This window comes from Neovison vison, chromosome 3 (assembly GCF_020171115.1).
Source record: "Neovison vison isolate M4711 chromosome 3, ASM_NN_V1, whole genome shotgun sequence".
In the NCBI taxonomy this organism is placed as follows: Eukaryota; Metazoa; Chordata; class Mammalia; order Carnivora; family Mustelidae; genus Neogale; species Neogale vison.
Window position 1 is genome coordinate 47,317,603 of NC_058093.1, and position 25,352 is coordinate 47,342,954.

The 25,352-nt window shown below is 46.5% G+C and overlaps 2 protein-coding genes across 8 annotated transcripts in view; both read left to right on the top strand.

Moving 5' to 3' along the window:
* Nucleotides 1-8,791, top strand: part of SEPTIN2 (septin 2) — a 34,015-nt gene extending 25,224 nt beyond the window's left edge. For both annotated transcript variants that reach the window (XM_044242025.1, XM_044242024.1), the window contains exons 9-13: nt 354-499; nt 1,860-1,943; nt 3,609-3,666; nt 5,014-5,116; nt 6,766-8,791. In XM_044242025.1, the coding sequence (XP_044097960.1) occupies nt 354-499; nt 1,860-1,943; nt 3,609-3,666; nt 5,014-5,115 (390 nt within the window). In that variant the 3' untranslated portion in view covers nt 5,116; nt 6,766-8,791. The remainder of the gene's footprint in view (nt 1-353; nt 500-1,859; nt 1,944-3,608; nt 3,667-5,013; nt 5,117-6,765) is intronic.
* Nucleotides 8,792-10,685: 1,894 nt separating this feature from the next.
* Nucleotides 10,686-25,352, top strand: part of FARP2 (FERM, ARH/RhoGEF and pleckstrin domain protein 2) — a 114,803-nt gene continuing 100,136 nt past the window's right edge. For 4 of the 6 annotated variants that reach the window (XM_044242026.1, XM_044242029.1, XM_044242030.1 and 1 more), the window contains exons 1-3: nt 10,686-10,756; nt 20,353-20,474; nt 24,766-24,995. In XM_044242026.1, coding sequence (XP_044097961.1) covers nt 24,792-24,995 — 204 coding nt within the window. In that variant the 5' untranslated portion in view covers nt 10,686-10,756; nt 20,353-20,474; nt 24,766-24,791. Of the gene's footprint in view, nt 10,757-20,352; nt 20,475-21,848; nt 21,894-24,765; nt 24,996-25,352 lie in introns of those variants that run through there. The other 2 variants (XM_044242027.1, XM_044242028.1) reach the window with 2 other exon arrangements.

Below are 25,352 nucleotides of genomic sequence, written 5' to 3' on the forward strand. Positions count from 1 at the left end.
CAGTCCTGTTCCTGTCATCAGTGCTGTGGAAGGAGTTGATAGAGGGCCACCTCATGGAAGGCTGGCCTTTCACAGATTGTCTGGTAGATTCAGTTACAGTAGTATTTTTACTTTAAATATATTTTGACATAGCTGTCACCTAAAGTTTAGAAATGTTATTATGGGTTTAATTTGTTCCATATAATTTTTCCCATGTGGAAAATACCTGTCACTTCTGAGCAGAATGTTTTAGTTTGCCAAGGAAGCATGTAATAAAGCAGCAGTGTGTTCAGCCCATGCCTGTGTTCTTGTGTTCGCAGTGGAAGCTGGCTTTCCCTGCATGGAGCCTCTCTACCTGGTGTGTCTCTTTCTAGGCCAGTATCCCATTCTCTGTGGTTGGATCCAATCAGTTGATTGAAGCCAAGGGCAAGAAGGTCAGAGGCCGCCTCTACCCATGGGGCGTTGTGGAAGTGGAGAACCCGGAGCACAATGACTTTCTGAAGCTGCGGACGATGCTCATGTAAGAACCCCGGGCGTCCCCGGGTGCCCCTGTGCATCCCCGGGCATCCCTGGGCATTCCCATGGGCAGTGTCGAGCACAGAGAGTGAAGCTTTTTGACTGCTGGGTGTGCAGGGGCCGCTGCAGCCTGTTGTGGAACAGGCTATTGTGGAAGGCCCTCCCTGGGAGCTCTCTGGGACTCACACTGCAGAACCCGCCTGTCCCTCTCGAGACCAAGTGCTTAGCACACCCTCTTCCCTAGTCTCCCATCTCTCTTGACGCTGAAAGTAGACCAGATGTGCGCTGTGGCATGGCCGCACTGAACATGGGACACCTCCTGCTCTGGGGGCATATATTCAGGCTGGCTGCACAGTGGCCTCTCCACCCTTGGCCGCCACACATGACCATTTCAGGTCTGCCCCAGGCAGCCCTGAGGTTCTTCCCGTGTGTTCTTAGCACCTACAACAGACCTAACTACAAAAGCAGACGTTTTCCTCTAAAAAGTGTTCATCTAAAAGTGACAGTAGTTGATGCTATTCTTGAATCAAGAGGCATACAAAGAGTATTGCTGAAATCGAAGATTCCTTTACTCCATTAGAGAGTGGGTGATTTAGGTAAATTTCGAGTAACTGAAAATTGATTAAAACCACTGAAAATTGATTAAAAACAATTCAGTCACTGCATAGGAAGCTTGGGACGGGTTCTTGTGGTCACACTGCTGTCGTGGAGGCTGCAGATGGAGCCTTCCTGTGTGTTGTGTGTTTCTTAGAGCAAGCGAGACCATGCCGGCCCCCTGCCTGCTCTCCATCCCTTTCCTCACGTTCTGAGCAGATGGAATATGTTACCTTTACTCATTCTTGGCTGCTTAAGTATTTGAAAAAGCTGAGCCAAGAAAATGATGAATGTTTTCTGAGATGATTAGAAGATTTAAAGTCCTGTTTTTGGTTTATTCAAAATATTAGTGCTTCAATGTATGGTCTTTTTCATAGCTTAAATTAATGAAGTCTTTAAGCTGGGGAATTCGATTATATGAATTGCATGTTTTCCCTGAGTTCTTTCAGAAATGCATGTTCTGTTTCAGACATTGTTTACCTAGAATGATCTGCTAAAATCTTACCTGGGCACTGGTGATGGCAGAGCTTGGCAGCACCTGTAGGAGAGGCTACTTGGAAGGGTCTCCTCTCCCAGTCCTGTGGGCTGTGCTTCCACCTGTTTTGGGGGGAGGGAGAAGAGAAAGCTGCACAGCCTCAGCCCCATATCCCAGATTCCAGCAACTTTGTGTACGATTCAGCAAGTAACAAGTGGGGTTTCGGCTAGTGGGGCTTCTCCCTGCTGACAGCTCCCACACACAGCCAGCCTTGCCCCACCCTTCTCTCTTCCAGCACCCACATGCAGGATCTCCAGGAGGTGACCCAGGACCTTCACTATGAAAACTTCCGCTCTGAGAGGCTCAAGAGAGGCGGCAGGTTGTTTCCCCCACCTCATGGCTGTCCCCTTCTCTCCGTACTGTGTCACAGATTCACCCTGTCCTGCTGGGCTTTCCTGACTCTAAGCAGCACAATTTGGTTTCCTACTCAGAAGCTATTACTAGGCATTTGTTGCTAATGTCATCTTACCTTGTTTTCTGTAACCTGTCAAAGGTAACATGAACCAACAGTACGCAAGGAGCAGGTTTAGCTGGAAAGGCCAGAGATTGGTCTCAAGAACATCACCCTGTCTGTAAATGAGGGCAGACTTACCTGCCATTAAGAAAGGCAGCTCCAGGGTGCCTGGGTGGCTAAGTTGGTTAAGAGACTGCCTCAGCCTAGGTCATGATCCCGGAATCTCGGGATCAAGTCCCGCATTGGACTCCCAGCTCCATGGGGAGTCTGCCTCTCTCTGACCTTACCCTCCTTTGTGTTCTCTCTCACTCTCTCTCAAATAAATAAATAAAATCTTTAAAAGAAAAAAGAAGGCAGCTCCACTCCTCAGAAATGCACATAGTGCCCTCACCTTTTCTCTTTCACCACTGTAATAGGTTTTATTCAAGATCTGTGTTCTGTGACCTGATTTATGCCTGATCACATCCTATCTCTGCTTAGCTTACGTATCAAGTGATCTGTATCATTTATAATAAGAATTTTCTGTACAGTGGTTGCTCCCACACTCCTGATCTCAGGAATCCGTTCCAAGACCCCTAGTGGGTGCCTAGAACTGAGGAGGATGCTGAAATTTATATGCACACCCCTATTTCCTGTACATTCCTGTCTATGATAAAGTTTAATCTCTAAACTGGGCACACGTGAGGGATTAACAACCACAGTAAAATGAAACCATTATAGCTGAGGCCTGCCATCAGGGTTATATGAATGTGGTCTGTCTCTCAAAACCTCTTCTTGCCCTGTACTCACCCCTTTTCCTGTAATAATGTGCATATGGGGAGGAGATGGGTAAGGGACGGAGGCTTTGGGACACGGTGCTGGGATGCAGCGCTGGGCTACTGCTCACCTTCTGACTGCCCTTCAGGAGGGTCATGTGTGTCCAATCCACGGCCTGGCACGGGGCACGGTAATCGCAGATCCAGGGGGTGGCTGTGTTGTAATTTATTAAAATATTCACATTTTGGAAGTCTGGTGGATTTGTGTATATATACAGGGTGTATGTTAAGGTTTGCTTAACCTTACCTGGGGACCAGGTATTAAGTAAGGTTTTAGAGGCCGATGTGGAAGGCAAATGTGCACTCATGAAGAGCTGTGTCCTCACCACTCAGGGCCTGCTCACCGGGCCTCCCCTGCTGGCCTCTTCGACCTGGATGCTAAGGCCCTACTTCTTGTTCAAGTGTCCTTGTCACAGTCTGTGTCCATTAAGACCTGTCCATCCTCCCGATGGCAGCTGCCACTCTTCAAGTAAGGAAAGACCAGAGTGTCCCACCCCTGCTTGGAGTTAGAAAAGTTTCTCAAATTCACCATCTTGTGCTGTGTTTTTTCTCATCTTTCTTTCTTATTCATTGGTGTTAGAAAAGTGATAAACAGGTAATTTTAAATACTTTTCTCAGAAATGTAAAGTGAAATTTTACTGTGGGTATTTGTCATCAGAAATAACCAATTAAGTTTGTTACAATATTGTTAATTATAATTTCTTTCAACTCTTAGGAAAGTGGAAAACGAGGACATGAATAAAGACCAGATCCTGCTGGAGAAGGAAGCAGAGGTAAGGAGAGAAGGATATTGTTGGTGTACATCCACAGATCATTACAGTTTTTCTTCCTTTTTTGAGAAGGAATGTATTACATGTAATCTATTTTATTATGTGTACATCTGTATAGTATAGATATTGCTTTACACATGTTATCATTTGATTTTCAGTAGCCATTTAGAAGGAAAAACTTGGGAATAGTACAGATTTAGTGACTTTCATCCCTAAAGCTTAGTGAATTTAGTAACTTAGTAAAGTATTCAAAATTCAGTCGTTTTTCTATATATAGATAATAGATCTAGATAAGTTGGAAAATACAAAGAAAGAGACTGCCACTCATTAACAAAAATTTGAGAACTATGCAGGACTGGTATAGAGAAGAAACTAGAAAATTCTCCTGGAAACAATTTTCAGAATTTAAATGGACACATGACTTTAAATTGCATGTTAATGACTTTAAATCGCCCATTGCAAAGATCACAGTTCTCTCTTAACTGAATGCCATTCCTGCAGAGTGGTTTGGTTTGTGAAGTTCTTCTGGGGGAGAGCTTGCTGAAATAGTTCCAACACTTGGTCTGGAGATGGGGAATGGAAAGCACAGGAGGCCCTGTGAATGCATACTGATGAGGGAGGGTTAGCTCCACTGCTCATAGAAATCCATTGTGTGGCTTGGGCGTGATGGGCTGATGGAATTCACATCCAGAAATGGGTTTGAAGTATAGAAAAGTGTCTGCGAGAGGTGGCGTTGCAGTCTATGGAATCCACACATATCCAGGAAACCCTCCAATGGGCCAGCCTTTGGAAACAGAAGTAAGACTCACTTCTTTGGACAAATTAATTCAATATGGATTAAAGTACTTAAATGTTAAAAACATGACTACAAAGCTACTTAAGAAAATTCAGGTAAATATTTTATGACCACATGCCTGGAGGCCTTTCTAAATCAGTGGAAACCATAGTCATGAACAGTGGTGAAGGTAGTGGAGAAGAGCCATCCACCCGGTGAGCAGTGGGCGCCTTGCTGCCCCTTAAGACAAGTCCCAGGCCCAGTCCACATCTGGGATTGGCAGCCCCTTTCCCACCGTTTAGGTTAAAAAGCATCTTTTGTTATCCTGTCTTTCTTAATTCTTCAGTTTGCTGCTAATTTTTGTTTCTTACTTGAATTGAATTTTTATCATTGCTTAGTTTTCTATTGAGTTATTTGTTCTTTTACTGATTTATAAGAGTCCTTAGTGTGCTCTTTGTCATGTTTTGAGAAAGCCTGGAAGTTGAAATCTTAGGAATCTCACAGCGCCCCTAGAGGGTATCCAGGGACGACTGGCCTTGGGAACCAGTAACAAGTCCCCATGTCCTGTCCCGTAGCTCCGCCGCATGCAGGAGATGATCGCCAGGATGCAGGCGCAAATGCAGCTGCAGATGCAGGGTGGGGACGGCGACGGCGGGGCCCATGGGCATCATGTGTGAGGTAACGCGGGGGTTGGAGGGGGGTAGACTGTGTTTCCAGACGACGCGTACTCCCTCTTGTCTCACTAGTGTCTTGCATTTTGAAGTTCTTGGGTTTGACTCTCGCTGGCATTCAAGGAGACCAGGCAGCTTCTAAAAAGTGGAAACTCCTCTTCAGCTCTGCTTGTCTAGTAAAGATGTTAACGAAGATAAAGTAAATATTAAAATAACCTTTATTAGTCATGCAGTTAAAAACTTATTACAGCTGAAAACAGGGTTTTGAAGGTGTTATTAAAGCAGATTATGCAGACCAAAGGTAAAGATGGCGTAAAGTATCAGATTAGGTCAGGTGGGCCAGGGACCTCGAGGGGGATTGCTGACTTCTGCTGTCGCCGCAGTTCTCCACCCCACGACAGTCCGTGAGTCATGGCAGATGCCTGGCCCAGTGTGCGCTGGCCTCCCTGTTTGAAGGGAATCTGCAGACATCAGGGACCCTGGACCAGGAAAAAATAAGTGTCTCTTCCCCTCTGTCCTTTGGACAGGTGGGCATTCAGAGCTCTCTAGGTGACTGTTCTCCTTACCTTGCAGGGGAAGGACAGAGAGGTGAAGTCAAATACAGGCCAGAGGAGGAAGCAGCTATGTGTGGTTGGGGCTGAGGCACATGGTTCCCTAGAAGAGAGATGCCTGGGGCTAGGCAGACTGAGTGGGTACTGGCCACAGGCACAGATCTGGGGAAGCTAGGGGTGCAGCTGCAGAGTCCACTACAGGTGGGGCCCTGACTGTAGAGGCAGGACGATGTGTGTGGTAAGAGGAAGGGATTTGGGGACATGAGTGAACTGAGGCTTCGCCAACATGGGGTAGGATTGATGAGACAGAAGGCAGGGAGCCCCGACCCTGGGACATCCATCAGGAGTCCCCCATGGAAGACATGCAGGTGATAGAGGAAGGAGCTGCAGGGGTGTGTGGGAGTGCTGGCCACCAAAACAGCACCCTGGCCTTGGGGCTTATGGGGAAAGGTCTCAAGTACATAGGAAGCACACAAATGCATGTGTTGGGTGTAACCAGTTACTGGAATGGGAATGTACGTGTAACCCCCCTTCCTGGGCCAGAGTTGGTTATTTATGTTCAGCATTGTGTTGACACCTTAGAATAGTTGCAACAGTGTGTGCTGAGTCCACATGGCACCAATGAGGACACTGGGGTGTGCCAGGGTTTTAAGTTATTTGCCTGTACACCTATAACCGGCGTGATGTCAGCACCGCCGACCCCATGAGGCTGAGTCTGCTTGAGCAGGTTTGGTGCCTGATGGGGAAAGCCTGGTGAGTTAGAAAGAAATGGGACTTCTGAGCAGTGGGGCTCCTTTGAGGCAGGTGGAGTGTCAGATGTTTGCTCATCTTCTCTGATCTTGCTGCCTCTCTAAATGTTAAAACTTTATGAAGTTATAAGGAATCAACTTTAGGTTTATACAACTGATTTATATTTTTTGCACACGCTGTAGTTTGGTGGTGCTCCTGCTTCCCAAGAGATGTTTTGATTTAGTTAACTCTGATCATTGCGGTCAACTTCTTTCCAGTTTGTGCCCTTTGTTACACAGAAAATGATGCTGTTAATGGTCATAGCAGTGAGCGTTGCACCACTTGCATTTAAACATGTTGTGTTGTGTTTTTCCAGAAAACGCTTTGCAAGACACAGAAAACATTCCACATGAATTCTACAGCTGCGTGTTTCCGAGAGATCATTGGAAGGGTGCCCATCCACATTTTACAGTACCTGTGCCTGAAAATTTAATTTTTTTTAAACTTTTGATGTGTTGTTTTGTATGAAGTGCTTTTAACATTTATATTTCGTTGGTATGTTATACTTTATATTTTGTGAGGTGAACCTTGCATTTTTCATATTTCTTCCACCTTGACTAACCACTAATGTTGGAACTGATTTCCAGGATCAGTCATTATATATAATTAACATTGAATTTCTTTGATTTGGCTGGCCTGACTAGTTGTTGAGGAGCACTCTTGATTTCATTTCTAGAACATCCGGACGTAGCCAGCCTGTGCCTGGGTGCTAGCAATGTGGACCTAGTGATGGGGAAAGGTGAGCTGGCATCTGCAGGGCACTCACCTGCCAGGTCACCAGGATGGCGCTTCTCCCTTGCTTCACTTTGCTTTGAGCACAATACCTAAAACCAGTTTTGCTGCTATAATTCAATACTGTTAATTCATCTGCACATTTGCTTTTTTACCAAGTAAAAATCCAATACGGTATGTGTATACTTAAATAGCTCTTTTAAAAACAGGTAATCAGGGGCAAATTTTAAGTCTTTGGCTTCTGATGCTAGGTCATTTTTTAAGCTGCTCTGCAGAGAACACCACAAGCCACGTTTTGTAGTGTTCCCCACTGATACTGGTAATACTCCGCTATGTCAGCGAGTGTCCATGAGCTCCAGTTTTCATATTACAGCAACAATTCTTACCCACACAGAGCCAATAAATGATTTTTACTCAACTAACATGAAAAGTAACTTTTTTAAGGAAAATTAATAAATGATATATTTAGAAACCAGCCTTTTTTATATTTTTCTATGGCACTCTCATGTGCTTTCTGTAACTATAGGTTTGTAAGATCTGCCTCAGCAGTGAGAATCGGGGTCCTTTGGAGGGTAGCCCTCTGAACCCAGACCTGTCCTGGGCCCTGAGGCTCGTGACCCCATAATGCCTGAATGCCGAGTTGGCTTTCTTTTAACTGGTTCTCTAAAATTTTTAATAGTTTTCTGAAAGGCACATAGGAGCAATCATTTTTCTGTGTGCAGACTATTGTACATTTTCAACTACCATCACATCCTTTGTTGTGTCGGGTGAGACTGAAAGACATTTCAAATCTGTGCCATAGTGTGGAACTGATCAATGCTACCAGTCCAATCGGTTTTCTGTGCTCTGTGGCCTTGGCCGCTCCCTTCCCTCCAAGGGGCACTGAGGGGCTCTGGGGCTTGCTTCTTTCAGCATTTATACTGACACTAGGAAACTGGTCCCCAGAAAGTGACAGGTGAAAGGACACCTGGAGGGAGCAGTTGTTGGCTCCGTGTTTTCATTTAGCTCTAACAGGAGGGGCAGAGATGCAGAAAATGCTTCACCTAGAGTTTTTGCTTGGGCCAAAATAAAGTGACGTGGTCCAAACGGGTTAGTCACAGAGGCGGGCTACAGACAGTAATCGGGTGTTCTCAAGAATTTTGTCTTCTCGTTGTTGAATAAAGAAGCCTTAGGTTCAGGTACAGTCATATAAAGATCCATCAAGAGGAAACAAAGTGTTTGACTTTAGAGCACCTCCGTGTAAGGCCAGCTGTCTGGGTTATGTTGGCATTAAGTACACTAGGAAAAGCCATTTAAAAGGTAGTGCTGGGGGCACAGTTGTGCGTGGTGGCTGCAGCCCCCGCCTGCCAAGTTTGCAAGAACTGCTAGGGCCAGCCGTTAGTCACACAATAAGGGCTATTTGGGTGGGCAGACCTATATCCTCTCACGTCTATGGCCCCCTCTGTTTTGCTGCCCAAATCTAAAAACGTACTTTCACTTAGAGATAATTGTTTTTTCCTAAGGGGTAATCTTTACCGATAGAAATGTATTTTGAAAACTTATTTCACACAGCAATTTTGTATCCATTGAAACTAACCTTTTATCAATAAAGCACTATTGTTTGGCTATTAGTGAGGAGTTATTACTGGTTCTTTATGAAGGTGTGAAGTCTGCTCAGAAAGGGTCAAAGCCCTGCAGAATGTCTATGCATAAGATCAGGAGGAATTATTGGCACCCATAACCTCAGTACCCAACTTTGTATTGGTGATCCCAGCCCAGAAGAAAGAGTCATAAGGATTAGGAAGAAATTAATAACAGGTGATCTGACCATCTACTTAAAGTGAGAGAATGTGTGCTAAAAGTTAGCATTAATAAGAGTTCAGTGATGTCTACTCACAGATTAGAAAATGGAGCTAGAAAAGGGATCTTAGTCACTGTAGCAGTAACTATAAATACCTAGAAATATTAATGACTGGAATAGATGTAGAAAATTCTATTCTAAATATATCTTTTTAAGATTTTATTTATTTATTTGACAGAGGGAGATACAGAGAGAGAGGGAACACAAGCAGGGAGTGGGAGATGGGAAAGCAGACTCCCAGCAGAGCAGGGAGCCCGATGTGGGCCTCAGTCCCAGAACCCTGAGATCACGAGCTGAGCCAAAGGCAAACGCTTAACAACTAAGCCACCCAGGCACCCCTACTCTAAATATTTCTAAGAAAAGTTGACTGTGGAGAGCCCTACAGCTTACTAGAGAACACTGTTTACACCAGGACTACCAAGTCTGGTCTGGGTGGCTGGATGGCCCTTGGACTAGCCCACACCACTGAGTACCCAAGGACCCACCAGTGCTTCTTGAAGCACCTTCTCTCTGGTCTCACACCTTGTACCCTCCAGGGAGTCCCCTACCCCTCTGACCAGACTCTCCTGGCCCACACTGGCCCTGCACACCTTTGTCGGTGCAGGGGAGGTCAGTCTACCCCTGCGATGTGTGTGCAGCCCTGTGGGCGGAGTCCACTGGACTCTCACGGGGCTGGGGACCAGTTAGAGGAAAGGCCTCAAGGAGTGATGGGGGTCATGGAGACAGGAAGTGGAGGGACCTCTGTTCAAGGCTGAGCCCTTCAACCATGTGCCTGCCAGGCTGGCTCCCTGCTGAGCCTCAGACCCTGAGGCTACCCTGTGGGGAGGATCAGCTTTTCTAGCCTCCTCTTTTAGGAAATGTGATGAGTCCGGCCAAGCCCAGGTGGTGAAACTCCTGAGAGGGGTCCCCTCAAGGATGAGCCCAGGTCCATCCCACATTTATCCCTTCGAGGGCAGCGCGGGGCAGGACCCGCCCCTGCGGGCCAGTTGGGTAGGATCTTGAAGGATGCGTAGGAATTCACTGAACCCTTAGAAGAAGGGGTGTGTGCTCCTGGTGGTCGCGGGTATGGGAGGCCCAGGAGTAGTGTCATATTTCCGTTCCCGGGTGGGGGGTCGTGAGGCTAAAAGGACCACAAGGCTAAGAGGACCATAGGCCTCCCCCACGCGGCCAGTCTCCACTGCACCATAGCCTCGCTGGGCCGTCAGTGGCCTTAGGCCACAGTCCAGGAGGCCCCAGGAGTGCAATAAGGGTCGACTCGGGTGGCTGGTGGGGTGGCTGGCGGGCGGGGACCGGGAGGAGAGGGGCTGCGTGGAGAGGGGCCGCGCCCAGAACCGCCCCCCTCCCGGCGAGCCAAACCCTGGCTCTCAGGCCGAAACTCCGCCCAAAGCTGAAGCCAACCTCCGGAGCCGAGCACCGCCCCACGAGGCGGTCTCTGCTGATTGGCATTCGACTCCTCCAGTCCCCTCTCGCTCCGCCTCCTTCCTGTCTATTCACCAATCATAATTCTGTGCCGCGCCGCAGGCCCGCGGGCCGTAGAGGCCCCGCCCCAGAGGCTCGCAGGCCAATCGGTAGCGCGTCCGCGGGGGTGGAGGCGGGCCCAGGCGGGGCACGCGGCGCGGGGCGGGGCTTGCGGCGCGGAGGCGGCCCGCGGGCAGTCGGGCGCGGCGGTAGTGAGCGGGAGGAGCTGGCGCAACCCGAAGGCCGCTGCGGGCGACGGCGCGGGCCGGGTCGGCGGGTGAGGACGCAGGTCTCAGGGAGCACGCTGGGCGGCGGGTGGGCGGGTGCGCGGGCGGGCGGCGGGGGCAGCGGGCCGAGGCCGGACTGGCACTGAGGCCCGCGGTGGCCGGGCGCCTCAGGACAGTGGTCCACCCGCGGAGTCCGCGCCCGGGCTCCGGAGGCCTTCCAGTCGGCTGGCGGGGCCCGTGAGTGCGGAGACCGCCGCCGGCGGCAGCGTGGAGGCCCAAGGGCGGGCCGCACAGGGTCTCGCGTGGAGGCCCGGGGAGGGGTCGCGGTGGGGTCGGCCCGGGGGGCGTCTCGGGTGGAAGCCGGGGTGGGGGCGGGTATCGACCCGGGGGGCATCCCGAGTGGAAGTCGGGGGGCGAGGGAGCGGCCCGGGGGGCGTCCCGAGTGGGGGTCCGAGGGGGCGAGGTCTGTCCGGGGGGCGTCCTGCGTGGAAGCTGGGTGAGGAGGGTGGAGTCAGGGGTGGGTCTGCGGCAGGGGGAGGGCGCGTCTGGCGTGGAGCCCTGGGGGAGGGTCCGGAAGGGTCCTGCATGGAGGCCCTGGAGTGTCCCCCTGGGGAGCGTCCCGCGTGGAGGCCCAGCAGAGCCACAGGTGGAAGCTCAGACTGGTTGAAACCACACCCTTTTTGGCCTTTACGTCAATTGTATCTTAAAGGTAGGGATGAGGTGTTAATGTTTTTAGTCCACTAAGGTCTAGAAATAATCCTAAGGCATTGGGGAGGCATCCGAAGTTAAATTGGGACCAGAATATGGCCCAGTGCATCCCACAAGCACTTTTTCCATTTATGCTGATGGCCACAGCCTCCAGTGGCCTCTCAGGTGCTAGTCAGTAGTGGCTGGGATAAACAAAATTCAGTTTTGTGTGGAGGGAAATAATGTCAGTACATAGTGTAAGGAGACGATGGAAAGATTTAAAACCTAGGGCTAAATCTTTAAAGGGTGTTTTTTCTTTCTCCATCTGTTTTGTTTCCATGAGGTAGTCTTGCCTGGACTGCTGTGGATAGTTTGATAGCCATCGGGTGGCGTTGGATTAGAATGTTGGTTTCGTGCAGACTGTGTGAGGACAGACAGCACAGATTTTCTCTCTGCCAGAGAGATGGGACAAGAATTTGAGGTAGGAAGGCATGGAGTAACCTTTGCTTGTGGACCAAATATGACTGATTTTGTGCATCCGCTGTTTGTAGGACGTGTATGAGTCCCTGTACAGCAAAAGGGAGAATTCTGTGTTAGGGGTCGTGAGGAGCTTCATGCTGGTGATTTTATTTGGTTCTCTCCCAGTCTGGGAAGGAGACCTGGCCAGGTCTCACTGCCCTGTGTGAAAACAGAGGAAGTGGAGGGACCGGTTTGGGGTCACACCCTGGCCGTGCTGCTTCTGTGTCTGCCTTACTGCAGACTCTCACTGCCCCGTTGGCTCTGAGCTGTCCAGACTAGATGCTGACGTGCTGTTTTCCCAACTCCCAGTTTACTGGCGTGCTTATATGAGGGGCCTGCCTTTCAGAGTAGACTTTCAGGGTCCTTCTGTACTAATTCATTCCCCAAAAAAGGAAGTGTATGTGATCTAGTCATTTGTCTCTGTTCCATACTGATAAAGTGGGGTTAAAATTTAGCTACCTCATATGGTGGTTATGAGGACTCAGTGTCTATAGATGAGCTGTTTATAGGTGTCTAGCAGACAAGTGCTTAATGAACATTAACCACTGCATCATCAGGTGGAAGAACAACCTGAGCACATCGTTGAGCCAAGTGGGCAGGATTCCCCCACTGCTTTGGGGGAAAGATAGGACCTGATTGGCGTAATGCCTTCTGTCCAGACAGCCTGGCTTCTGGTCACCTCAGTACCTCCTCAGTAGTCAGACAGTAACAGTTCTCTTTCTGCTGCTTTTCAGTTTTGTTCCTATTTTTCCTTTACCCATTTTCTTATCAGCTTACCACCTGCTCCTTTCAGTCAGTGGGTGGTGAGCATCCTACATGCAGCAGTGGTGGTGAGCATGCACGAAAGCCCACTATAAAGTTGAGTGTCCAGGTGAGGTCACTTGGATCGTGCTCTGAGATCTAAGTGTCCAGGGCATCAGGGGATTGTGGTGTATTTTTCTACTCCAGGTTTTACCTTGGCAACAGGGAGTCAAAAAAGTGGGAGTTACACGAAACTTAATATGATAAAGCCCAGCATTTGGTGGGTTTCTGGGGATTGTTACACTGGTGGTGATTCTGTAAATTGGTCTGCTCTTTCTGGGGAGCAACTAGCAGTATATGGTAAAGATTTTCATTTTGGAATCCCAGTTTTGAAAACAAACTCTGATACGCAGTTCCTGTCAGTAGTGTCATGTTAGAGTACTCCACAACCAGTAAACATGCTCTGGCAGTCTTGTTCCTGTCTTTCCCTCTAGACAAAATTTGAAACATTTGGTCTATGGAAATCTGTTCAAAAACGTGCCTTAACCAAAAACGCGAAAGCAGGGTACACAGCGGTTATACCTATTGTAAAATCTGTGAAGACGTGGACAAGGATGAGAAGGGATGTTAGTCATATAAGTATTTTTATTTTAGGGTTCCCCCCCACAAACTGTTGTTTTAATTTATAGTCATTTTGAAAAGCAAAAATCAGAAGGTGCTTTAATATAGAATGTGGTGATGACTCTCCCAGCTGCAGGACAGAAGGGAACATCCTATGTTATAGTACCTTTTTATTTTTACTTTTCAGAATTACTATAAATTAAAATACCAGTTTGTGTGTGGTGGGGGGGTGGGAGGCGGAGCAATCCCATGACACTAGAATACACCAAGAGGAGATAGCACTTCGTGGAGTCAGGGTCGGGTTGAGGCCGCCTGTAGAGCTGAGTACCATCATTAAGTCACTAACCTTTCTGAGGCAGAGTCCTTCATTTGTGTGATGGGAGTCATGAAGATTAAATGAGATGATGTTGGCAAGGGTGTGGTGTGGCCTCCTAGCAGTGGTCATCCCTTGGGACTCTGTGGCTCTTGGAGTATGCACCAGGAGAGTCTTTAGGCCTGACACAGATGCCCTCTTGTGGAGGCCTTCTCCCTCTCTTGCCACCCACCAAATTCCTGTCTGCCAGCCTAGATTTCCTTTCTCAGTGGTGCCCAACACCATTAACACACTTCTTCTGTCTTCTCCCACTGTGATAAGGGGGTGTTCTCGCCCATAAACTCCCATGCTCTTACATACTTAGACTTTTTTGGTACTGAGTCGGTCCTCAATAAATGTTTGAATGAATTAATCAAATTTCATTTGGGGCAAGGGCAGATGCCAACTTTTATAGGTCCTGAAGCTTATACAGTTTGGGGGAGGTAGTCTCTTTTAGAAAAAGAATATAATGGAGGCGTCTGGGTAACGCCATCTGTTGGGCATTCAGCTTAGGTTTTGATTTCAGGGTCATGAGATCAATCCCCTGAGTTGGGCTCTGAGCACGGAGTCTGCTTGGGACTCTCCCCCACCCATTTGCTCTCTCCCGTGAACTTCCTTTCTCAAAATAATTTTTTCTTTTAAAGAATAAAATGTTATAATAATTAGCTGGAAAGTGAGTATTTATTTAGAATGAGAAAAAGTTCTATATTTGAAAAAGCTAATAATAAGAACAATAAATAGCATAAAAGTAGCCTGTGTCCTTTGAGATCACCTCTTCACATGACAGAGAATAGGAAGAGTTCAGTGATCCCTCTAGCATAGTTGACCACAAATTTTTGATAGTTAGGATGCATGAAACATGATTACACCTGTAGATAATGTGTTTGCTGTTTCTAGTATAGCTACAGGTTTGTGTCTCAGAAAAGCAGGAGTTCTGATAAATTCTTTTTTGTATAATTCCATTAAAAAAAGTAAAAGGAAAATGGTATTACATTTATAATTATACTACAACTTGTTTTAACAGTTATTTTTATGACAACCCCAGTTTTGTTTATTGGGTACTAATCTCTCTGGTTACAGTTTTAACAGGTCTGATGATCATTTTCCCACAGATGAGCATCTGGATCGCCATATTTCAAACCTTATTTCTTTCCCATAGCCCACACACCTCCACTGCTGGGCACCATTGGATCTGTACAGGTTGCCACAGAACCCAAGCTCTGTACTTTTGTTTCACATGCCTCTGGTGGGCAGGCATAGTGGGTGACATCAGTGTCCCTAGAAGCTCTACCTGCACTGAGATGGCTGGGGATAAGTGTACATAAGAAGTAATTGAAAACATAAGTACATCCCACTAAATCCAAACTAAATGTGTCCCCAACTCATTTTGCCCTTAGCTGCATCCCCAAAATGCTGACAGCCCCTCTGAGCTGCCTGACGTAAAGGGAATGATGTTGTAGTAGAAAAAGGCAGCAACCTTAGTTGATTGCAGTTAGAATGTATTCTGTCAGTCCTACAAAAGGCCACAACCATAGGCACGCTTTGTTAAGGCCTTTCCTGGGACTGGGGAAGAAGCCAGTGCATGTGGGGGGCCCAGAAGCTGGAAGCGGAATAGCTTTAGAGTCAAGAGGCTTTTGCAGGGGCAGTTCTGGCCCTTGGTTTGATGCCAGATGATACAGTAGTAGAGGCACGAGACAGGTGAGAGTGCTCAGTGCATCTCCCAGTGCCTAGTGGGAGTGTGTGTGGGAAGAAAGAAGCAACACTACGGAATTTGACAAATTGTTTAAATTTTACTAGGCTTTATTAACTCTTGTCTCCTTCATAATTAAAGTCCCAGGTGCTTTGGTGTAGTAGTTAATAAGGTGAATGTTGGGGGAACAAGTCTCAATACCTAAACAAGAAATTGATTCCAGAGAGTGCTTAAAAATATTTTTATTTTGCTGAACTGTTGTAGAAAGAACAAGCATAACTTCTAGCGGAAAGACAGTAGTTACCGCAGCTTTCTCCTGGAAGGGGAGCAGTGACTACCATAGGTAACCCCAACCAGTTAAGACTTCTGAAGTAGGTAGTATTACACGGTAGTCTGCAGAAAAGCCTTCTGATTTCAGAAGTAACATACACTCATCGCTGGAGGCAATGTGAAAAATACAGAACATTGGAAAAAGAAAGAAAATCAAACTTCCCTCTCCTAAAGATAACCACTATAAACATGTTTTAAAATGCATGGATGTCAAGTTCTGGTTCCTGGAAGATGTAATAAACACACTCCAGGCTGTCTCCCCTGCCCTGACCCTGGCTCTAAAGGCTGGAAAGCTGCATGGAGCCAGTATTTGAAGACTTTGACAGATAAATAGTGACAGAAGGATTGGAAACAGAGGCCACTGCACCAGCAAGGAGTTTCCTGTTTTTCCTCCAGGATTCCCTAGCCCAGTCTGAGGGTATCTGAAAGCCACAGGTGGACCTCAGGTGCAAACAGAGAGTGCTATAGGGAAAGCCTTCTACTTTGAGCTGCAGGAGAGAATGGGGTAAGGCTGCTGTTTTCCTCCCTTCTCCTCTGGTCAGGTGTCACACTGGAACTCTGAGCGAGTTGAGAGGAAACCCCCATTGCTTTTTTTCTGTCGCTCCTCCTCCTGTTTTTTGGTCCCAGGCAAGGGCACAGGCACAGAAGGTATGCAGCGGAGCAGGTAACTGAAGCCCCAGGTTTCTGGCTGGAGGAATAAGAAGGGAGCACTCCCGGGAGACTGGGAGAGGGAAAAGGTCAGCAAAGTGACACCTGAGGTTGCTTTTGAAACTTAGGGCCTCACCACTGAGCCATGCACATGTGGGTCTGACCCTCAACAAGCTAGCTTGCCAGGGACTTTGGGAACTCAACTGAGGGGTGGGCCACAGCCTTGGAGCCAAGCTGGCCACTGAGCAATGATGCTCGGGGAAGGCTCAGCCTCTGAACATGAAGCTGATGCTGAGTCCACTGCCTGCGTCTGGACCCCAGGCAGGCTCATGTCTGCTAAAGCAGAAACACCAGCATTCTCCATGGGGTTTAAACAAGACCCATCAGCTCATAACACAAGTATTAAGATGTCCACGATCCAATCCAGAATTACCCAGCATGCACAGAACCAGGCAGACACCCCCTCAGAAGACAAGATAAGTGAAAACTAAGTAGATACAGGTGTTGCTGTTCCCTGATAGAGACTTGGGGGTAGCAGAATTTTGGCTCCGATGACCTTCACTCCCTGATGGTACTTCTAGGAATATGGGATGTTACAGCAGTAGCTGATGCCAGCAGGGATGGGGGTCTCAGTCCTCTACCCAGGCAGCTGAATGGGCCCAGAAATGCATTTTCCAGAGCATCCACAGCAGCTGTCCCTTTGTGCAGGCCTTGTGAGACCCAGGTAGAGTGCTCTGCTGGCTTACACTGACCCAAATTTCTGACCCATGGAGACTGCGATGGTAAGAGGCCTTTATTTAAGCTGCAGTAAAAACTAAAACACACTTTAAACCAACTGTTATTAAAATGTCCCAAGAAGTAAGGGTACTCTTGAAACAAATGGAAAGATTCAGAAGAAACCAGTGGGAATTTTAGAACAGAAAAATACAGTAACTGACAAAATAGAGGTGACAGAGGGTGGAGTGAACTTTTGATGCAGAGATGTACAATTTATAAAGTCAAGTTGTTTTTCGTTTTTAATCTTAAAGAATTTGGACACTGGGTGCTAGTCCTTTGTCCATAGGTTGGATCTGTGGCTTTCAGCAAGCCGCTCTGTTCTTGGGCTGAGATTTCTCATGGAAAATAAGGGGCTGGGCCAGCATTTCATTGTACACACACATTCTTCCTCCCACCTGTAGACTATACCGAGGGCTTTGTGGATCCTTAAGTACCCTGAAAATTGTTGCTCGATCTCTTGTTTTTTCTTTTTTCTTTCATTTTTTTTTAAACTCATGGAAAATTCCACACATTCACAAAAGTGCATATATAAGAACCAGCTCCAGTAATCAATATATGGGCAATTGTGGTTTTTTGGGGTGGGAGCTATTATCCCCTTCAGTGATTCCTTCCTCAGTGGATTATTTTAAATTAAATCTTAGGCATGATTTCACTTTATCCATAAATAGTTTAGTATGTATCTCTAAGAGAGGGACTTTCCCCCTTCATATATATACAATACCATTAAAACATAAAAGAGATAAGCAGTATTTATTAAATCACCTAATTTCCAGTAAGTGCTCAGATTTCCCTGATTGTTCCACAAATACTTGAATCAGAATTCAAATAAGGTTCACGGGTAGCATTTGGCAGACAACATCTTTTATCAGTTTCTATCCTCTCCCCCATTTTTCTTTTTTTTTTTTTAAGTGCCATTTATTGAAAAAATTAGATCATTTTTCACGTAGAATTTGCCACAGTGTGATTTTTACTTGTAGTCTTTTTAATCCTGAGGTTGTATTTCACTAGTGATGGGCAGTGAGGTTACTGAATTTGAAAGTCACTTGGATTAATTCCTATTGTAGTTTAGCTGCTGCCTTAATGTACAGTGAGGGTCATTTGTTTCATTTGGATTGAGTTTTGGGGCTTGCTCTTCTAAGACACTGATTTCATGCTGCTTTTTAATCATGTAAAACGTCCATGAGGTTCCCAGGTCAACCCAAGGAAACCCTGCACACTGGAAGAAAGGTTTCCAGGGCTAAATTCCCAGTGCCTTCTGGCCCACGACAGCCGCTGTCCGGTTTGGTTTATCCTCCATTGTTGTTTGAAGATAGGCAAAAACATGTTTCTACAGTTCTTTCATTCACTTCACACTGAAGAAGCATAGAGAGAGGAGCATCTGGGGGCCTCAGTCAGTCAAGCGTCTGCCTTCAGCTCAGGTCAGGAATCCTAGGGTCGGGGGATCAAGTCCCATGTCGGGCTCCCTGCTCAGTGAAGAATCTGGTTTCCCTCAGCCCCTCCCTGCAGCTTGTGTGTGCACTCTCTCTCCCTCCCTTCCTCTCTCTCTCTCAAAAAAATAAATAAAATCTTTTTTAAGAAAAGAAGAAGAAGTATAGAGATCCTGTTTTTTGTCTATGACGACTTTGGTGTTCAGTTGGGCAGCTTTACACCAAAGAAAAAAGTGTTGAGAATCAGTCAGTTATCCATTGTTTCAGCTCTTAAAACTTTATTTTTCAGGGGGGGGCCTGAGTGGCTAAATGGGTTAAGCCTCTGCTTTCAGCTCAGGTCATGGTCTCAGGGTCCTGAGATCGAGCCCCACATCGGGCTCTCTGCTCAGCAAGGAGCCTGCTTCCTCCTCTTTCTCTGCCTGCCTCTCTGCCTATTTGTGATCTCTGTCAAATAAATAAATAAAATCTTAAAAAAAAAAACAAACAAAAAACTTTTATTTTTCAGGGCAAAACTGCCTTCAGTTCAAGTCATGATCCCTTAGTCCTGGAATCAAGTCCTGCATCAGGCTCCCTGCTCAGTGGGGAGTCTGCCTCTCCCTCTGTCTCTCACCCAGCTCATGTTCTCACTCTCTCTCTCAAATAAATGGATAAAAATCTTTTTTTTTTTAAGATTTTATTTATTTATTTGACAGACAGAAATCACAAGTAGGCAGAGAGGCAGGCAGAGAGAGAGGAGGAAGCAGGCTCTCCACTGAGCAGAGAGCCCGATGCGGGTCTCGATCCCAGGACCCTGGGATCATAACCTGAGCTGAAGGCAGAGGCCCTAACCCACTGAGCCACCCAGGCACCCAAAAATCTTTTTTTTTTAAAGATCTTATTTATTTATTTGACAGACAGATCACAAGTAGGCAGAGAGGGAGGCAGAGAGAGACGAGGAGGCAGGCTGCCCGCTGAACAGAAAGCCCAATGCGAAGCTCGACCACAGGACCCTGGGATCATGACCTTAGCTGAAGGTAGAAGCTTTTTTTTTTTTTTAAAGATTTTATTTATTTATTTGAGAGCGAGTGAGGGAGAGCATGAGAGGGGAGAAGGTCAGAGGGAGAAGCAGACTCCCCATGGAGCTCGGAGCCTGATGTGGGACTTGATCCTGGGACTCCAGGATCATGACCTGCGCCAAAGGCAGTTGGTTGAGCATCTGACTCTGGACCTCAGCTTAGGTCTTGATCTCAGGGTCATAAATTCAAGGCCCACACTGGGCTCACAACTGGACATGGAGCTTACTTTAAAAAACAAAACAAAACACAACACTTTGTTTTTCAGTCAATAGAATTTTGTTTAACACCGAGTCAGAATATCTGATCTGAATTATTGACATCTGTTTATTGTTAAGGCAACTAACTCCTTTAAAAACCTAGCAAGTAAATTGTAAGGTCTGTAAATACTGGTTATGTCCAAAGTAATTTCTCTGCAGCAATAATATGTTTATATTGTGTTGAATTTGTTTGAAAGTAATGTTCCTTTTCGTACATACACTGGCCTCTATCTCATATGGTTAGGTATGAAAGATAGGATAACAGGATTTTATCAGTTACTTAATTTTGGCTAGTAAATACTATAAATTAGTTGGAATCAAGAGCACATCTCCTTTCATTTTACCTTTACACTGAGTTGTCTTTCTCAAACTCAGAGATTCTTAGAGTGAAGAGGATGTGATTGACCATACTCTCCCCCTATCATTTTCCAGAACAAAAAGTGGGCCAGGAGTGGGGAAGTGAGAGCTAGAGTTAGATCCCAGGTGTCCTGCCTTCTAGCTTCTACCCAGGCTGCTGATCTGCACTTCCCTGTTTCCCACAGGGCCTGCCTTTTTATCCCAGCTTGGTGGACACCTTGCTGCCAGTGTGGGCTGCCCTTCCTCGTGTTTGAGGAGCTGCGATGCCAGAGATTCAGGTCCTCATTGGTCCTTAGGCTTCCCACAGGTAACACAGCATTCTGGAGCACTTGCTGGGGCAGCATGTGCAAGAGTCCTGCAGCACTCTTCTCCCCAGGTTTCCAGCACCAAATGCCATTTCTGTGGTGATCCGACCAAGTCGCCTTCCAGGGGCCGGGGGAGCTGTATTCTGGAGGAGGGGTATGTTTATGCAACACATGGCTGTGGATGGCCTGCCTGCCCTCCTTCTGGCCAGCCATCCTTTGTCAGCCCTGGGAGGTGCTGCCTTACAGCACTAGTTCCGACATTGTTGTTTCTCATTCCTTACATTGATTTAAGTACCTAGTTGTTTGTTTCAAAAAACGACCAGTGGTGCTGGCTAGGGAATAAAAGGACCTGTCTTGCTCAGCTGTAATGAAGACATGATGCAGAAGACCAGGGCCCAGGAGCTGGGTGAAAACGCCATCTGAGCGCTTGTGGCCAGCACTGCTGTGCATTGTAGGTACTTAAGAAAAATGCAGTGAAAATAAGCATCATGTTCTGTTTCCTGGTCAGTATAGACATATGATTTATAATTCTCCTGAAAGAGGTAACTGAAAATATTTCAAGGGAGGTAGGTGTTGTTTTTGCACAACAGAATTTTAAACACACTCCCTTTACGGCAGAGCATGGACTGTGCTTTTTCCTGGGAAGCCAGCTTTTCCAGTAGTCAGGGAGGAGGCTTCCTGGCCAAGTCCAGGCTGGACTTGAGTCGTGGCTCTGTCACTTCTGTGTTATGTGTTCTGTGGCAGACTTTTTTTTTTAATAGCCATTATTTTTTTAAAGATTTTGTTTATTTATTTGACAGAGAGATAACAAGTAGGCAGCGAGGCAGGCAGAGAGATGGGGGGGAAGCAGGCTCCCCGCTGAGCAGAGAGCCCAACTCGGGGCTCGATTCCAGGACCCTGGGATCATGACCTTAGCCGAAGGCAGAGGCTTTGACCCACTGAGCCACCCAGGCGCCCCTAGCCGTTATTTTTGAGAGTAGTGTGGAGTTCACAGCCAAGTCAAGCTGTAGGTGCAGAGATCTCCGAATGCCCCTGTCCCTTTTAGGCACAGCTGTTCCCACTGTCAGCATCCCACACCTGACAGACACACCTTTGTTAAAGCCTGCTTTGACATGTCATCACCCAAAGTCTTGACAGACTTCTGAGCTGAATTTTTCCAATTTCAAGATGGAAATATGTGACAAGGTGGTTTTTAAATTTTATATTAAATCCGTTTAGAAGCTAAGTTTATGGTAGCATTAAATGTCAGTGCTGGAAATTGTATCCAGCTACAGAAATATTTTTAGGAATGAAGACTGCAAGGCATTTCATTCACACGGAAGGAAGATGGGAAAATAAACTGGAGTCCCTTGTACAGCCCTGGTTCTTTACATCACGGCTTCCCTCTGGATTTCTGGAGAGGTTCTCTGGCAGCAGGAGAGGTGAGCAGGGACCCACATCTACTGTGGAGGGCTCGCAGAGCTGCAGAGTACCTCCCGTGCCAAGGGCTGTTAGTGGCCTTGCTGTGTTTCTAGTCTGTCTTGCATACTCTTACCCTTTTAATATTTATTTATAAGCACACAAGGCAAAACAAAGTAATTTCTGTCAAGTCATTTATTCCATCTAAAGTTATTAAGAAAAAAGTCTAAATGAGAATATACAGTAAAATAAATGAGAGAAGTGACTTCTTAAAATAGGTTTTGGTTGTATATGTATTTTCAGAATTGTAGCTTTCCTTCAAGGGGAAGAATCAGTTTGGTGCCCAGGGTAAAACATCCCCTGGCTCCATCAGAAGGACCTGCTCTTGGTGCATCAGTCACGGGTGAATGCCAGGAGCAGATCCAGGACTCACACTCCTCTGTTTGCACGTGGCACACACCCTACGGGTGGAGTGTTCCTCACTCCCCTCCCCTCCCTTTTGCATTAACTACTCACATTTGTGAAATTGAAATGAAAATGTCATACTTAGGGTTCTCAGAACCTCCTATATCCCACGTTTAATATTACAAGCATGAATATTAGTGATCTTCTAATGTGTTCTGTTTGTGACCATAGTCGTGGCCTTCTGCTGCTGCCATCTGTACAGCGCATTGCCTAATGAGGCAGTTCATGTTCTTTGATGTCAGTACCATGAATTAAGTAAATGCTTAGTAGACATTCACAGTAGGTATTAGTTCCTGCTCTCAGCGCACATACAACCTGGAGAGAGAATTCGGAGATGAATGTGATCCAAATGTGTCTGTCCACCAGGAGCAGCCCATTCATGAGCAGGAATGTGGGTGGGAGGTGTATCTGGCAGAATCCACATGCCGCCTTGTCATTTTGCTCACTCCTTTACCAGTTCACTGCCCCTGAGGGTTTTGGCTTTCTTGTGTTTTGCTGCTTGTTTGATAAATCACATGTTTGTAAAAGTTCTCGCTCATGTGAGCTGGGAGACTTGTCTTTATTGGGTAGGCTTTCTTTTCTTTTCTGTTTTTTTTTTTAAGATTTTATTTATTTATTTGACAGAGACACACTGAGAGAAAGGACACAAGCACAGGGAGTGGGAGAGGGAGAAGCAGACTCCTTGCTGAACAGGGAGCCTGATTTGGGGCTTGATCCCAGGACCCTGGGATCATGGCCTGAGCTGAAGGCAGACTCAGTAACCCACTGAGGCACCCAGGCGCCCCTGCTGGGTAGGCTTTAAGTGTGCAGCAGAGGTTGCTTGGCAGGTGACTGAGAGGCTTTTAAACTTAATTCAAGAGACAAAAGTTCATGAGATGGTTCTTCTCGATAACAAAATAAGCATGAAAGAGATGAAAGGGTCAGGGGACTCAGCAGTTAGGTTGGAGCATGAGGGAATGGATTGGAAGTTAGTGAGATTAATTCTCTATTAAAATTACCTCAAATTAGTAGGAGGCTTGCCAAAGGCAACTGAGTGAAATAAAATAGTTTTTGTAGCAACTCCATTCTTTCTTGAATTAACATCTGGCATTTGTTTTTTTGCCATGCTTATGTTTTACTGTTAAATATTTTTCTTGAAATTGACTTTCAAACACAAATACGCAGATTTAAGAAAAAAAAATGCCATAAACAGAAGGAAACTATATTAATACAAAGAAAAGCAAGCCATAATGATTAGATTCTAGCTGATACTTAGCCTCTTCTTTCTTTGTTAAAAATAGTAACGTGATTAACCCCATTCAACTTAATAGCCTGAAACTAGAAACCTTTCCCATGGTACAATGTGGAGGATTGAAAAGGGCATGAGTGCCTCACTGGGCCATCAGTGTTGTCATGTGTTCAGCGGCTGGTGAGTGGTGAGAACAGGGACATTGTGAGGGTAGATAAGTGGTGCTGGGAAGGACCTGGCCTGGGGCAAGTTCTCATCACACCAGGCGGGGTCCTCATGTCACTCTGGCAGCACCTGTGGAGGCTGATAAGACACCACTTCAAAAACCAGGGAGTGCAAAGCTGCCAAGAGCAGCCTGGCAGTCCTCACCTGCTGTTCTTGGCATTCGCCTCCCTGTCCTCCAGCACAGCCATGTGCTGCTTGGTGTATGTGGCACCTGCTCCTCTTTGCTGAAATGTACCATCTAGCACTTAATCGTGTGGGGTTGGCACAGTGACTCTCTGGGCTGATGGAGAGAGGATGTGCCGGGGGACTCTAGGGAGCCAGACAAAGGGACAGGCCACTGTTGGATGAGGTTTCGTGAGTTCAATGAGGTGATGCACTGCCTGACTCGCAGAAGTACCAGAAAATACTGTCTTTGGGGATAGTGCTTGGTATTTTATGCTCCACCAATTTATGTGTGAGTAGAAGGTAATCTTAACTCTGTTCTGATGTAAATGACTGTCTAGAAGTTGCAAAACTAGAGCAGAGAATTCCTGTGCATCTGATAATTTTTTAAAATTGTTTTAATACCCAACTTTTGTAGCAACATGGACGGGACTGGAAGAGATTATGCTGAGTGAAATAAGTCAAGCAGAGAGAGTCAATTATCATATGGTTTCACTTATTTGTGGAGCATAACAAATAGCATGGAGGACAAGGGGTGTTAGAGAGGAGTAGGGAATTTGGGTAAATTGGAAGGGGAGGTGAACCATGAGAGACTATGGACTCTGAAAAACAGTCTGAGGGGTTTGAAGTGGCGGAGGGGTGGGAGGTTGGGGTGCCAGGTGGTGGGTATTATAGAGGGCACGGCTTGCATGGAGCACTGGGTGTGGTGAAAAAATAATGAATAATGTTTTTCTGAAAATAAATAAATTGGAAAAAAAATTGATTATCTAAATAATCATTAATGACTCTTTGGGGGTTTTTGCTTTGTTTTAAAGGATTCTTCGTTCTTAGCTGGTGGAGAATGGGGGAGATAGAAGGAACATACAGAGTCCTGCAGACTCCGGGGACACGCTTGGGCAGCCCGACCCCCGCAGGGGTGAGCACCCTCGAGCCTGGGCAGACACTCTCAGTAACAGCGGCCAGGGCGTCAGCTAGAATGCAGGAGAAGCACCTTCACATCCGAGTGAAGCTGCTGGACAACACCGTGGAAATATTTGACATTGAGGTAAGAAGTGTAATGTTTGGAAGAATATTTCCTTACACTTTCTGAAAGTCAAGTATTATTCACCATATTCCATGTTGCTGATCAGACTTTGACTTTGCCTATTTAACAAGCTGACCAAGAATGGCTTTGGTAGCACTAAGATCCTTGGAAACAGTGTGTCTGAGCTTCTCCTTTTATTTGGAAAGTGGTATTCTCCTCTCTCTCCTTAAAAATTCTGATGCATTGGTGCCTCGGTGGCTTGGTTGGTTAAGCGTCCAACTCTAGATTTTTCCGCTCAGGTCATGATCTCAGTGTCGTGAGATTAAGCCCGGGTCAGGCTCTGTGCTCAATGGGGGTGTGCTTCTCTCCCTCTGTTCT